The sequence below is a fragment of the Barbus barbus genome (genome assembly GCF_936440315.1).
Source record: "Barbus barbus genome assembly, chromosome: 6".
Taxonomy (NCBI): Eukaryota; Metazoa; Chordata; class Actinopteri; order Cypriniformes; family Cyprinidae; genus Barbus; species Barbus barbus.
Genome location: NC_136734.1, coordinates 21,158,560 through 21,172,236, shown reverse-complemented (window position 1 = coordinate 21,172,236; position 13,677 = coordinate 21,158,560). Strand labels below are relative to the sequence as shown.

General features: G+C 37.8%; 1 protein-coding gene across 1 annotated transcript in view; it reads left to right on the top strand.

Moving 5' to 3' along the window:
• Nucleotides 1-368: 368 nt before the first annotated feature.
• Nucleotides 369-13,677, top strand: part of LOC306871065 (adhesion G-protein coupled receptor V1) — a gene marked incomplete at its 5' end in the record, with an annotated part of 106,684 nt that continues 93,375 nt past the window's right edge. The window contains 15 exons of the mRNA XM_079418751.1: nt 369-554; nt 1,644-1,793; nt 3,911-4,006; nt 4,415-4,519; nt 4,632-4,745; nt 5,132-5,694; nt 6,996-7,266; nt 8,989-9,318; nt 10,317-10,493; nt 10,635-10,858; nt 11,853-11,979; nt 12,520-12,705; nt 12,911-13,091; nt 13,180-13,343; nt 13,437-13,560. Coding sequence (XP_079274877.1) covers nt 369-554; nt 1,644-1,793; nt 3,911-4,006; nt 4,415-4,519; nt 4,632-4,745; nt 5,132-5,694; nt 6,996-7,266; nt 8,989-9,318; nt 10,317-10,493; nt 10,635-10,858; nt 11,853-11,979; nt 12,520-12,705; nt 12,911-13,091; nt 13,180-13,343; nt 13,437-13,560 — 2,998 coding nt within the window. The remainder of the gene's footprint in view (nt 555-1,643; nt 1,794-3,910; nt 4,007-4,414; nt 4,520-4,631; nt 4,746-5,131; nt 5,695-6,995; nt 7,267-8,988; nt 9,319-10,316; nt 10,494-10,634; nt 10,859-11,852; nt 11,980-12,519; nt 12,706-12,910; nt 13,092-13,179; nt 13,344-13,436; nt 13,561-13,677) is intronic.

The window sequence follows — 13,677 nt, the reverse complement described above, 5'->3', positions numbered from 1 at the left end:
AAAAAAACACATCAGGGTTGTCTATACCAAAAGTCTGGTTATGCAAGACCATGTTAGCAAATGCTGCTATACTAAATGTATAATGTCATAAATTTGTACACTGCTATGATATATATATTTTTTAGTCCTTACGCTTGCCTTGAATGTGTGAAATCTTTGTGCAGGTACCTTAAAAAAGAATATACATGTAATTTATTCACTTTTACCATTCATTAATGCACCACACTGTCAGATCTAAATGAAAGAGGGACTGTCTCAGAGGCATGCAATTGTAAATCTCATTGGCCTAATTTATATTTATGCAGAGTGAAGTGTTCTCATCCAGACGAATAGTCACTAAACTGTATATATTCTTTCTCTCTTCAGGAATGCCAGCTGTTCTTGCTCTAGCTGGCCTGGTTCTGATGGTGCTCACCACAAGTGTCAGGTCTGAGTCGGCAGTGCTGAGGTTCCAGGGCCAGACTCAGTTTGTTGTAAATGAGAGCAGCAGGGCCATAGTGCGACTTGTGGTGGAACGAGTTGGAGATCCAGTTAATGTCACTGCTCTGGTTCTGGTAAGTTCAGGAAAACACTCTGCATGAATGGTTAATCCTTGTCACTAACAGTTTTGTTGGATTTATTATACTGTACATGTAGCAAAACTGTTTTTATTAAATTAAATTAAATTAAATTATTTAATTATTCAAAATAACTTTTTATGTTATGCTTATATTTTGAAAAGAACTACCAGTAAATCCATATAGTGTGTGTGCCTTGTAATGAATGAATGAATGAATGAATGAATGAATGAATGAATGCTCACACAGGGGTGAAATGCGGGGGACAATAAAATTTAGATGAAATAAATAAATTAAATAAATAAATAAATAAAATGTAAAGTAAACATATTTAATAAATAAAAATTGTTTAGGGAAAAATATTCTGTGTAAAACATTGGCTGACATTCCTGTGAAATAACACAATTAAACAAAATACTTTTACACATTTTGTCTGCATTGCACTGAGTTAAATCTGTCAATGCCACCAGTGCTCCTGTTTGCACTGTTAGCTGGAAATAACCCACCTACAAGAGCATTGTAAAAAAGAAATTGTCATAGGAAGCAGGGTGAAATACATTTGATGTGTTGAGGCCCCACAGAGCGCTTAGAGCTAACAGTGCTTCTGTACTGCCTGATGTGTTAAGGACTTAACAGCTGCTCGGGTCTCAACACACAAACATCTGTCTGGTAAATCATAGCACAGCACATATGGCCATAATTAGCATAGAAACACAAATATGCCTTCTGTCAAAAGAGGTAGTGCCTGTTTAGCACGCATGGTAAGTGGGCAAGTATTGTCGGTTCATTGACTGCCATGCATGAATTCACAGCAGAAAGAAGGATCTAAGAGCCTGTTTTGTTGCGGCTTACAGTGGGTGGCATCAAAGCATGTGCTAGAGGTGGCAGTTGTCAACCAGATGGTGATGGTTGAGTTTAAGAGAGGTCAGGGATTTCCCATCTCACACTTTGAGATGTTTTATACAGAACTGTTTTATATAAAACACATCTATGATTTAAAAGAAATGTTCCCAAAACCAAAAATAAAGCAATGGATAACTGCTCTCATGCTCTTCTTTTTTTCAAATTGATCCTGTGTTTATCCAGCTTCAGGGAGAGGACACTGGTGACTTTGAGGCCACAACTGCAGCTGCTTTTCTCCTGTCCTCTGAAAGCAGTAAAACCATCTTCATTGCTGTGAGGGATGATGACGTACCTGAGGCTGATGAGACCTTTGTGTTCAACCTCCGCCTGCAGGTAATGCTTAAACCAGGAAACTGGTACAGCCCAAGGGTTAGAGATCTGTGCATATAATTGAAAGGGTTAGATTCAAATCCAGTAAAACATATTTTATTTCAGTTAGTTGCGAAAGCAACATTTCTAACTTAAGTTTAAATGTAGGTTTTATTTCACTTAAAGAGGTCATGCACTGTCTGATTTTATTTTGTACTGTTCTCTGAGGTCCACTTATAATGTTATCAAAATTTTTGTATTGAAAAACAATAATTTAGAAGTTGTAGGCAATTTTCTGTCCTGTTTTTGACCCCCTCATCAGAACGCTCCGTTTGAATAGGCGTGGCGGTTTGTAGATTCGGAACCGCCCACTGCTATGATTGGCTAACAGTTGTGTATGTTTGACAGCCTACATCCCTCATAGATGAACAGTGCTGTCTTTTAGGTTAAAAACACGTTAATTAATCAGCACTGATAGCCTGTGGGCAGTGACATATGGCGCATTTGCGCTTCCGGTATCCCGAGTTCGAATCATGCCTTGTGGACCTTTCCCGGTCCCGTCCTCCTCTTTTTCTCCCACTCACTCACTCACAAAAAAAAAACATAATCCGCCTAATTCACAACTTGTGTGCACACATGAATTTGTACTTAACCTTGTTCTAATGTTAATGAATTTAAATTATTCTAAATGAGAGACTATGTGCCCAAGGCTAGTAATTTGCATAAAACATACCCAAACCATCTTCATGAAATATCGGTGTATTGGTAACACTTTAGTATAGAGACCAATTCACATGATTAACTAATTGCTTATTAGCATGCCTATTTATAACATATTGGCTGTTTATTAGCACTTATAAAGCATATATTCAGCATGTCCGTATTCTACACCCACAATCCTATCCAATACGTAAACATAACAGCTACCTTAACTATTAATAAGCTGCAAATTAGGAGTTTACTGAGGCAAACGTCATAGTTAATGGTTTGTCAATAGTGAGAAGTGGACCTTAAAATAAAGTGTGACTGAAAATGTATCTGCTGTAGAGGTGATCGAGAGTATATAATTTTTCAAAAGTATTTGGGGTTTCAATGTGGTTTGTAAATTTAGAATCAATTTTGGTATTAAAGTTATCAATATATGATTTGTTCATGAAAACATTCATGCACATTTCCTGCACAAATCTGTGTGTATGCATGATTAGTAAATGAGACCCAGTGTTTAGAAATTTGAGGAGAAATCAACCTACAGTGGGTTACTTTGTCATCTCAATAAAATCAAACTGAGATGGAGGTATGACACTCATAACCTTTCTGTGTTGTCTAAGGAAGTGTTTCTCATATCAGTTTCTTATTTGAGGGCCTCTTATTACTGTTCTGTCTCAGTCTGTTGACAGTGAGTGATTAATGACAAGAGGTCACGACTCCACTGTCTACTTGTCCACTGTTTAACAAATGAACCTCAGGCTGGCAGAATGGGACAGCTTAAAGGTGACAAAAGACTGAAACCCAATGGAACCCAATCTGAATGCATTGAGGAGTCCTTAAGTTTGTTTCACATAAACCATATGCTAATTATTGATAAAAAAAAATAATGGGAGAAAAAACATGTTTTTTTTTTCATTCTGTATTTCCTGTGCTCCATTATCTCACTCATTGTTTTATTATGAAAATCTAATCTAACAAATGCTTATTACTGAGGGAAAAGGAGGAAGAGTGTTTGTGTGCTGTGGTACTGAGCTGGACCTCAAGTCACGGCTAGCGCGGGGAATTGTCTGAACGTGTGTATTCCTTGTCTGTTTTCACACTGCAACAAGAGCTCTGCAGCTGAAAGACAGCTCTGTTACAGCTGGGAAAAGCTTATTTGAAAGGGGTGCTGAAAAGAGGGTCCATACGAGGTTACGTTCTTATGTGGTCATGCTCTGTTTATCTCTTTTTGTGCTCTGTATCACAGACACTTATACACTCTTTAAAACTACAATATGTTTAATCTGAAATTCAAATTAGTGCATTTATGGTGGCAGAAAAAAAGTATGTGAAATGGATTTCTGCATGAATGGTTATAGAATTTGGATTTTCCTAGCAATAGACAAGCTATAATATACTTATAACTCTAACCAAGCAATGCTTTACTTTTTCAGAGCTCATCAAATGGTGTGATGGTGGGAACTCCAAATACTGCCACCATCACCATCTTGTCTAATGACAATGCCTTCGGAATAATTTCCTTCAACTCAGTAAGTTTCTTTCTCCGTTATTTCTTCAATGAACAGCGGGAAGAAGCTGTTCAGAGCATGCTGGGGAGGTATGACTGTAAGCCTGAACTGTTTTCACTTGTTTTCTGGGGGGTGGGGGGTGGGAAGGAGGAGTCAGTGGATGGGAAAGGGAGAGTGAGGGGAGTGTTGTGGATCAGATGCCTAAGAGGAAAGGTTGCTGAGATGGGAGTCCAGGGACACTACTGAGCAGATAAGAATTTGAAAGGTTTATTTAGGCTTATAGGTAAACGCTACATGACCTTGTCATTCCAGCAGCAGGATTGGACACTCCTAATACATGGCATGACGTCTAGTTTCTGATATCCCTAATTTCTAACTCTGTCAGTACATATGTAATCAGTGAATGAGTTTTTTTCTCTCTCTGTTTAGACCACCTTAATTACTGTGGAGGAGTCAAGAGGTAGAAGCCAGTATGTGCCTCTAACTCTCCTTCGGGAGAAAGGAACCTATGGTACTGTAACTGTCAACTTTGAGGTGAGTATTGCCAGACAGTTTGTAACTCTGTTTAAAAAACAAAAACAAAAAAGATTATATTTCAAAATATCTATCTATCCATCTATCCATCCAATTATTTATTAATTCACAGATTTTTGGAGGTCCAAACCCTGCAAGTGAGGATCTCAGTCCAGACATGGGGAACATCACTATTCCTCCTGGTCGTGCTGTTGTAGTTTTCAGCATCATGATACAAGATGACAAGGTACAGTTTCTTTGTTGAATAGACATAAAAGAGATCACATGAATAACGACAGCTTAGTATTGTGAAACCAATTTTTTTCCCCATAATGTGGCAGGCTGAGACTTGATTTCATCCATATACGATTGATTTGATTATAAGACATTGCTTATTACATTACATTGTTACAGAACTGACAAATGAAAGGACCAGGATAGTGTATATTGACAGTATTCAATATATTTCTCTTTTGTGTATGCCATAAAATAACTCTAAAAAGATGATTTAAAGTCAGAGAAACCATCATTCTGAGGGAAAAAAAAGTAGATTTACATTAAGTTTGACTAAATGAACAGAGAAGATTTTCTGCATCATAATATGTGTTGTTTTTGGTCTCACATCTCCACTAGATTCCAGAAGATGATGAGATCTTTACTGTGCAGTTGACAGAAGCAGCTGGCGGAGCTTTACTCAATCCTAACAGAAGCAGTGTTCAGATCAAGATCTCCCGTAATGATGCTCCCATCCGCTTCTCCAAACCCACCCTGGTTGTCCCGGAGAACATTAATGTAATTTCGCTTGGCATTACACGTGGTAGAACTGAGGATGGTCTTCTGATCGGTTCTGATGACAGAACAGTGTCTGTGGCCTATACAGTCATTACAGGCAATGGGGCGGCTAGTGCTACTCCACTGGTGGACTTTGTGGATCTACAGTCAGAGAGGATGGTTGTTTTCCCTCCAGGGGTCCATGAAACAGAACTCCGCTTCAACATTAAAGATGACAACATTCCGGAGATTGCAGAATCTTTCCAAGTGGTTCTTTTGGAAGAGACCTTATTGGGTGATGCAGTGCTGATGACTCCAAGTATTGCACTCGTGACCATTGAGCCCAATGATAAGCCTTATGGAGTCCTGTCAATCAGTCCTTCCCCCATACAACACCACATCATCAATGAAGACCTGAACCCAATGTGAGTAGAGTACTGTTAAATATGATATTCAACACTGTTTCAGGACACACACTGTCCTACAGAGATTTGCTCTAGCCCTAATCAAACACACATGAACCAGCTAATGAAAGTCCCTAGGATCTCTTGGAAAATCACAAGCAAGTGTGTTGGAAATAAACTTTGCAGGACAGCGGTTCTCCAGGAGCTGGGTTGAAGACCTGGTTTACAGTATAATAACACTTGCACATGGCAGGTCATTATTTAATTACTAGTGGGTAACTTGTCTTGGTTATAAATCATAGTCCCTTTATCCTACCACAAATGCACATGGCAGGTTGGCGCTCTTTCTGAAATCACATTACACTGTCTACACTCCCATTAGTAGTTACTACTCATTTCAATTTACTTGTGTGGCAGTTTTTTTTACAATAGAAATTGTTCCAAAAAATTGTTTAAAAATTTATAAAATTAATGAATATAATATATGAAGGGTTCATTTGCAAAAACAGAGAACTCCGTTTTTAACAATTTTCAAAAATCATGTTTTTTCATTGTGCATTCCACATAATCTCAATCAAACTGCAGTTGGGTTATTTTGATTAGGTAAAAAATAACAAAAAATACAGCTAACTAACACAATAAAACACACAAAAAAATTGATAATATAATTTAAAAAATCATGATTTTTGAAAAAAAAAAACGTTATCTGTAATCTGCTCAGATTTTTAAATGTTCTTTAAATGTTCTTTAGATTGCATTTGAACAGAAATACAGTAAAACAGTAATATTGTGAAATAGTGTTACAGTTTGAAATAACTGTTTTCTATTTTAATATATTTTAAAATGTAATTTATTTTTGTGATGGCAAAGCTGAATTTTTAGCATCATTACTCCAATGTTCAGTGTCATATTATCCTTCAGAAAGCATGTTTATTATTATTATTGTTATTATATAAATTTTGAAAACAGTCATGACTTTAAATATCAAAAGAGCATTTTTGTAACATTATATATGTATTTATTGTTACTTTTGATCAGTTTAATGCATCCTTGCTGAATATTAATTTACTGACCCCAAACCTTTTAACGGTAGTGTAAGCTAAATAAGATATCATAAATTATAATTATAATTACTGTAGAAATGCTAGTTATACATTACTTGCACTGGTAGCTGGTTGTCCTAGTCTGGTTTAGCATAGACTGAATAAGAATCTGATTAGGTGTTTGTGTTCCTAAGTGAGATTCATTTTTTTTTTTTTTTTTTTTTTATGTTGTTATCCACAGTATCTGTAGTATAACTAATTTGTGTTTCTCTGTTTCAGATACAAAGGCATCATCGTTGTGAGGAACGGAGGAACTCATGGAGCTGTTTCAGTTAGCTGGAATATAACAAGAAACTCCACAGATAGGACTCCAGTCTCTGCCGACCTTAATCCTGAATCAGGTACCCTGAGGTTTGCTGAGGGCCAGATGAATGCTGTACTGCCTTTAAATATCACTCAGGACAGCCTTCCTGAAGAGGCAGAAGCCTTCATTCTCAGACTGATCCCAGGATCTGTACAAGGAGGGGCCGAAGTGGATGAGCCGATGGAAGTGAGTGCTTGGCTTGTGCTTGGTTTTTAGTTAATGCATTTAGAGAATGTGTTTGGATCATAGATCAGTGGTGGCTCAGTTCTGAGCTGGATTTAGTTATGAAAGATGAAAGTGCAAGTTGACGTTGATGACAGCTTGAAGCACTCTCTTTAATTTTTGAAAGGAAAATGTTATTATTCATAATTTGCCCTGGCACTGGTTGTCTTACATGTTGACATGTCACTCACTATAATGATATTCTAGAGTTTTATGCTCAGTTTCAGACAGCAGTGGTAGTAGATCCCATTTGGACCTCACTCGGAGGCTTGTGGTGAGACATCCAGGGAGGTTGTTGTCTTACTCTGGCTCATACCCCTCGTCAAGGAAGGAAGTTCCCAGATCAGAGCTGGTTCTTAGTTACCATCTGGATAAGACTTAGTCCGTTTAAAGTGGATGTGGTGTAAAATGAGACACATGTGTCTCTCTGGCACAGCGGCATCACAGACTGCTGGTTACACTGAGTGTCACTTGGGTGTTCCCTTCATGTGGTCCTAGCACAAAATAGCGCACAGCAGAGCCTGTGGGTGGCTGCGTGTTCTCTTTATAACTTGTCTGTTGCAATTTTGATTGTGTGTGAAAGGAGAGGATAAATCCGACCCAAGTTAATGTTTAAACCCATCATTACCCGAATGTGATCATAAGTTTATGATAGCTGAATTGACTCTGCAGGACGTGACGACTAATTGTGAAAACCTTATTTATGTCAGCTGTTCCTAAATTTACTGAAAAAAGTACTACAAATATTCAGAGAGGACTTGTGCCTTGGTCTGATGAGGCTTGGATAAATGACAGAGTCATAAACTAGCTCATGAATGCTATTTTTACACTCTCATGAGGTCTAATGAAAGAGAAGAGCTTTCTGTGATTAGTTCACTGTAAGTTTCACACAGATAGTGTAATATTACGTATTTACGTTCACTGTAATGAGTGGTGCAATTTGTTATTGCTGTGTGTTACAGGTTTCAGTATAGAGGGGAAAAGATCTGGTTATTTTAGAGTTCATCACAAGAGGACATTTTTCAAAACGTTTTTTTCTATTAAAATCATCTGGAATTTTTTCCTCAATGTTATGGTTGGAGTTTCAAAATAAAACTGATGTTTACAGTAATTTGTTTTCATTGGAAATCTGGCCAAAACAGTCCAGAGGATTTGAAATGTCGGAGATGTGTAAATGTTTTGTGCAAGTGAACAGAAATGTGCTTGTCTATATTTTTCCATTCAAAAACAGCTTTATGTGAGCGTAACGTAACCAATACTTGAAGTCTGAAGTCCTCATTTTGGCAGTCGGACTACGGTATTTGGAGAATTAACCTAGTTGTGCAATATCAATGTATAATCCTTAAAGGGATAGTTTATGCAAAAAAAGAGCATTCTGTCATTTACCCACCTTCATGTCATTCCAACTCTGTATGAATCCTTCTGTTTGTTTTGACAGTGGAAGTCAATTGTCACCAAAACTGTTTAAATACCAAGATTCAATACAAATATATTTTTTTGTGTATCACATACCTCCAAAACATTATGCATATTAATGTTTATTCTGAAGAAATTTCATGCACCATAAATGCATTACTGTATATTCGTTTGCAGAAACAAACTGAAAGACAAGTGATTGAAACGATTAATATGTCTATAACCTTCCTGTAAGGAAACTGAAGTCAATATGTTGTTCTTACTTCACAGATGGTGTTCTTCATTGAGGATAGTGATGATGTCTATGGTCAATTTGGCTTTCATCCAAGAGAGAATCAAAGTATTCACAGTCAACCAGAGGGACGCTTCCTGTCACTTAGTTTCCTCAGAGAAGGGGGGACCATGGGAGAGGTGCGACTTACCCTATCTGTCCTCTACATACCTGCCAGACCACTGGACCCATCACGAGCTAGGGATGGGGTGCTGAATGGAACAATTGTCAACAGTGTGCTATTCAGTTCCGGTCAGTCACGAGCTCAACTCATCTTGCCAATCCGCAACGATGCCTTCTTGCAAAACGGGGCTCATTTCCTGATTCAGGTAGGATATGTTTGTGAAAAAAATGAAGTAAATTGAGGTTTCTGAGATCTGACGTGAAGCTTATTAGGCAGTAAACCTGTTTTAAGTGAAGTGAAGTGACATACGGCCAAGTATGGTGACCCATACTCGGAATTCGTACTCTGCATTTAATCCATCCAAAGTGCACACACACAGCAGTGAACACACACACACTGTGAACATACACCCGGAGCAGTGGGCAGCCATGTATGCTGCGGCGCCCGGGGAGCAGTTGGGGGTTCGGTGCCTTGCTCAAGGGCACCTCAGTCGTGGTATTGAGGGTGGAGAGAGCGCTGGACATTCACTCCCCCCACCAACATTCCCTGCCGGCCCGAGACTCAAACCCGCAACCTTCGGATTACGAGTCCGACTCTCTAACCATTAGGCCCTCAACGACTTTTTCAGCACTGATAAGAGTAAGAAATGTTTCTTGAGCACCAAGTCAGCTTATTAGTATGATTTCTGAATGATCATGTGACACTAAATATGGGAGTAATGGCTGCTGCAAAATAAATCACTGGATTTAAATTGTATTTCAATATATATTAACACAGATTACAGTATTACTGTTTCACAATATCACTGTTTTAATGCATTTCTGAGCAACTAAATTCAGCCTTGGTAATTCATAAGTGAATTCTTTCAAAAGACTTAAAAAAGTGTAAGGCTTCTGGCTTCTCTTTGTCCTTCCTTCACTCTCCCTCTTTTTTTTCGGACCACAAAAGGAGATTTAAAAATTGTACGGACAATCCAATCCATTATATGGACAATTTTTATTATTTTTTTAAATCTCTTTTTATGGTCCAAAAGAGAAAGAAGTGTATACGATATTAGAACAACACAAGGGTGAGTACATGATGAAAGTTTTGGGTGAATTATCCCTTTAAAAGAATTAAACATTTCCAACTGACAGTGGTTGGCTTTTTGAAACTGTTAAAAACAGTCGTGTTAACAGGTGGTGGATTCATGTCTTTCATTAGTTGGACAGTGTGCAGTTGGTGAACATCTTCCCACAAATCCCATCTGTGAGTCCTCGCTTTGGAGGAGCTTTGAACATCTCTCTGATCATCACACCGGATATTGCTAATGGAGAGATTGGCTTCACCAGTAATCAGACAGTTGTGGCGCTGGAACCAGAAGATTCAAACGTCAGCTTGGTATAAAACACTCTCCTGGACATTCTTTTCTTTACATATTTCAACATTCTAAATATATATATATTTTTTAAATGGTCTCTTGTACCCTTCTGTATTCTTAAATGAAGAAATCATGTGAAAAATGATTTTCTCTGCCTCTAGATAACTCTTCAACTGAGGCGAGATGGGACGGATGGCCAGGCCGTGGTCTTCTGGAGTCTGCGGCCTGCTGGCGAGAACAGAGAAGATGTCACTGAAAGTGACATTTCACCTTTCACTGGATCGGTCAGGTTCCTCTCAGGACAAAGTGAAGCAGTGGTTAACATCACTGTTATGGCGGATAATATCCCAGAGATCAATGAGACCGTCATTCTTACATTAGACAGGTCTGTTTAACTTGTTATAATGACATTGAATTGTTTTAAAGTGTGATTTAAGTCCAAATACTTTTTGGATCCATTATATTGTATGGTGGATCAAAGTGTTGGTTGCCTTCTGAAGTTTTACCTGATGAGCCCTTTCAGTCTTTTCCTTTAACTGGGAATTAACTTGTAATCATTGTGCTGGGACACTCTTTGTCCTTCCTTCACTCTCCCTTCGCAGGGTAGAAACCGCTCGCTTTGTAGTGTACTTCGGGTAAGTGCGTACTAGAAAGACTGTGGCTTATTGTGTGCTGTGAATCAACTCTTTATGCTGAAAAGCATCCACTCTGAACTTTCAGGGGCTTTGTCTTAACGTTTCGATGGGGTATGTCTCTTTTATCTGGGTGTGTGAAATGAATAGTAAGAGTGTGTTTGTATATGTTGGGGATGACCACACTTGGATGCAGGCAAACGCTGCTTGTACTCATTTAGCACCTCATTTACGGAGTTCCTTTATCCTGTCCTGTAAAAACATCAGTGTTTGTATGCATGCAGCACATCCTCTGAAAGCATTTGTTTAGAACACTTCTCCTGCAAGCTCTTTGTCAGCCATTTTACTAATTATCTGGAGCCTTCAGTGCTGGCTCAGACCAAGCCAAGCTTGGTTTATACACAAGACAGACCCCTGCTGAGAAGGGAGGATATTGGGTTGCTCTAAAATATGACTTGTCAAATCAGCACAACCCCAAGCAATTTGAGACACTTTCAAATTCCGGCGTGACCACACTCATACATATCCAAAATATGAATCTGGCTAATAGTTTGTCATAGAATACTGGTAAACATATTTCCTTATATCATACATTTTGTGTCATATAAATCAGCCCGTACTGCTTTAAAACAAAACATGATTGTGCATTATAATCTACCATACTGTAATATTTCATAGTAGATTTTTTTCTGCTTTCCAATAATATAACTTTCCAGTGTCACTGATTGTCACCATATTGCTGTACAGGACAAATGTGGACAACCAGATACTTAAACCAGGTTTCACTAGCCGAGAAATTGTTATTCTGGAGAACGATGACCCTGGAGGAGTATTTGAGTTTTCACCAGTCTCCAAAGGTCCTTGGATTATCAATGTAAGACATAGTGTATTCATTCATTCATTCATTCATTCATTTTATGATAAAATTTTCTTTATTTTCGTATTTATTTACTATTATTTTTTTATTGAATTTTATAATCATTTTAGTGTGTAAACATCAACATTTTTAGTTCTAATTTTTATAAATATATAACTGTATATTTTGTAAATGGTCACCAGTATTAGTATAATATATTCCCTTTTTTCATTCATCAATACAGTCAGTAGTCATACAGATTGACAAATTAATGAAATATTAAATAGAATATTAAACTATTAGACTTTTAAATAGACTGTAGAATGACTGACCATTGACAAAGAAATGACAGTTATATTTTCATAAAAATTATAACTTAAAATTTTAATAACTAAATCTTGATGTTGAAATTACAAATAAATTCAGAATAAATATTATTAATAAAATAGTTGTTTATGTATGTGAAAACAAACATCAAAATGTAAAATGATTTTAAATGGAGTTGAGTTACTTGGACATGTCACATACATGTTTGGATGATTTTTTTTGGCTATGCAGGAGGGGGAAACAGTTGAACTGAGGGTGATCAGAGAGCAGGGGCAGCTATTAAACCAGCTCGTAAGATATACAGTGATTCCTTCTGGAAATGCTCAGTTTTATGGGGCCACGGGAATCCTAGAGTTCCAGCCAGGGGAGAGAGAGGTGATGGTGGCCCTGGTAGCCAAGCCTGATGGGATACCAGAGGTAAGTATTCAGGACTAATGATTAAGGCTCAATAACATTTATTATAATAATATGTCCTCTAATTAAATGAGCCTGTATTACATAAAGGATGATCTACGTAGTTACTCACTTCCCTTACTATTAGGACTTATTTAACACTTCACATATATTTGGACATGAACGTGACTTCTAAAAGATTGTCGATGTTTTGATGTTTTGTCTTCAGCTAGATGAGACATTCTCAGTGGTCCTTAGTAGCCACAGCACGCCAGCTAGTCGTCTTGGGAACCGAAGGCAGGTCAACATTACCGTGCGTAAGAGTGATGACCCATTTGGTGTCATTGAGTTCATTCAGCCTGGCTTAGACTTCACCATCAATGAAAGCCAAGCCATGGATACTCATTCAGGTACGGAGATCTATAAGCTACAGCTCTGGGTCACTTAACTTTCTTTTCTTTTAGAAAATGTTTAAAATAACATTATTATGTATGATAGCATCCTACCCCATTGCGAGAAGCAGGGGTAGGTTTGGGAACGCGTCAGTCTTCTGGATTCTTGAGCCAACCTATTCAGGAGATATCAACCCAGTGCAGGGTGAGATCGTCTTTGCTGAAGGGGAGTATCTGAAGAACCTCACCCTATTTTCTATGCCAGATGAGGTAAGCTTCAGCAGTTCACAATATCTTAAGTAGATACTTATGTTTAAAGGAGAAGCATATCTGTAGTTAAGATTATTTTTTTGTTTGATGCAGATCCCAGAGAAAACTGAAAATTTCACCATCACCCTTCTGAATACAACTGGTGGAGCAAGACTAGGAAACATTCTCAGTGCAAGCTTAAGCATTCGTGAGAATGATGATCCAATATATTTTGCCGGTATGTTTGTTATTCACTACAATGTACATATTAATTTGAAGACAAAAGGGGCTTTCGTACCAGAGGAACCTTTTTATAGTTCCTAGAACAATTGGCGGAAGTTCCCGCTTTTTGGCA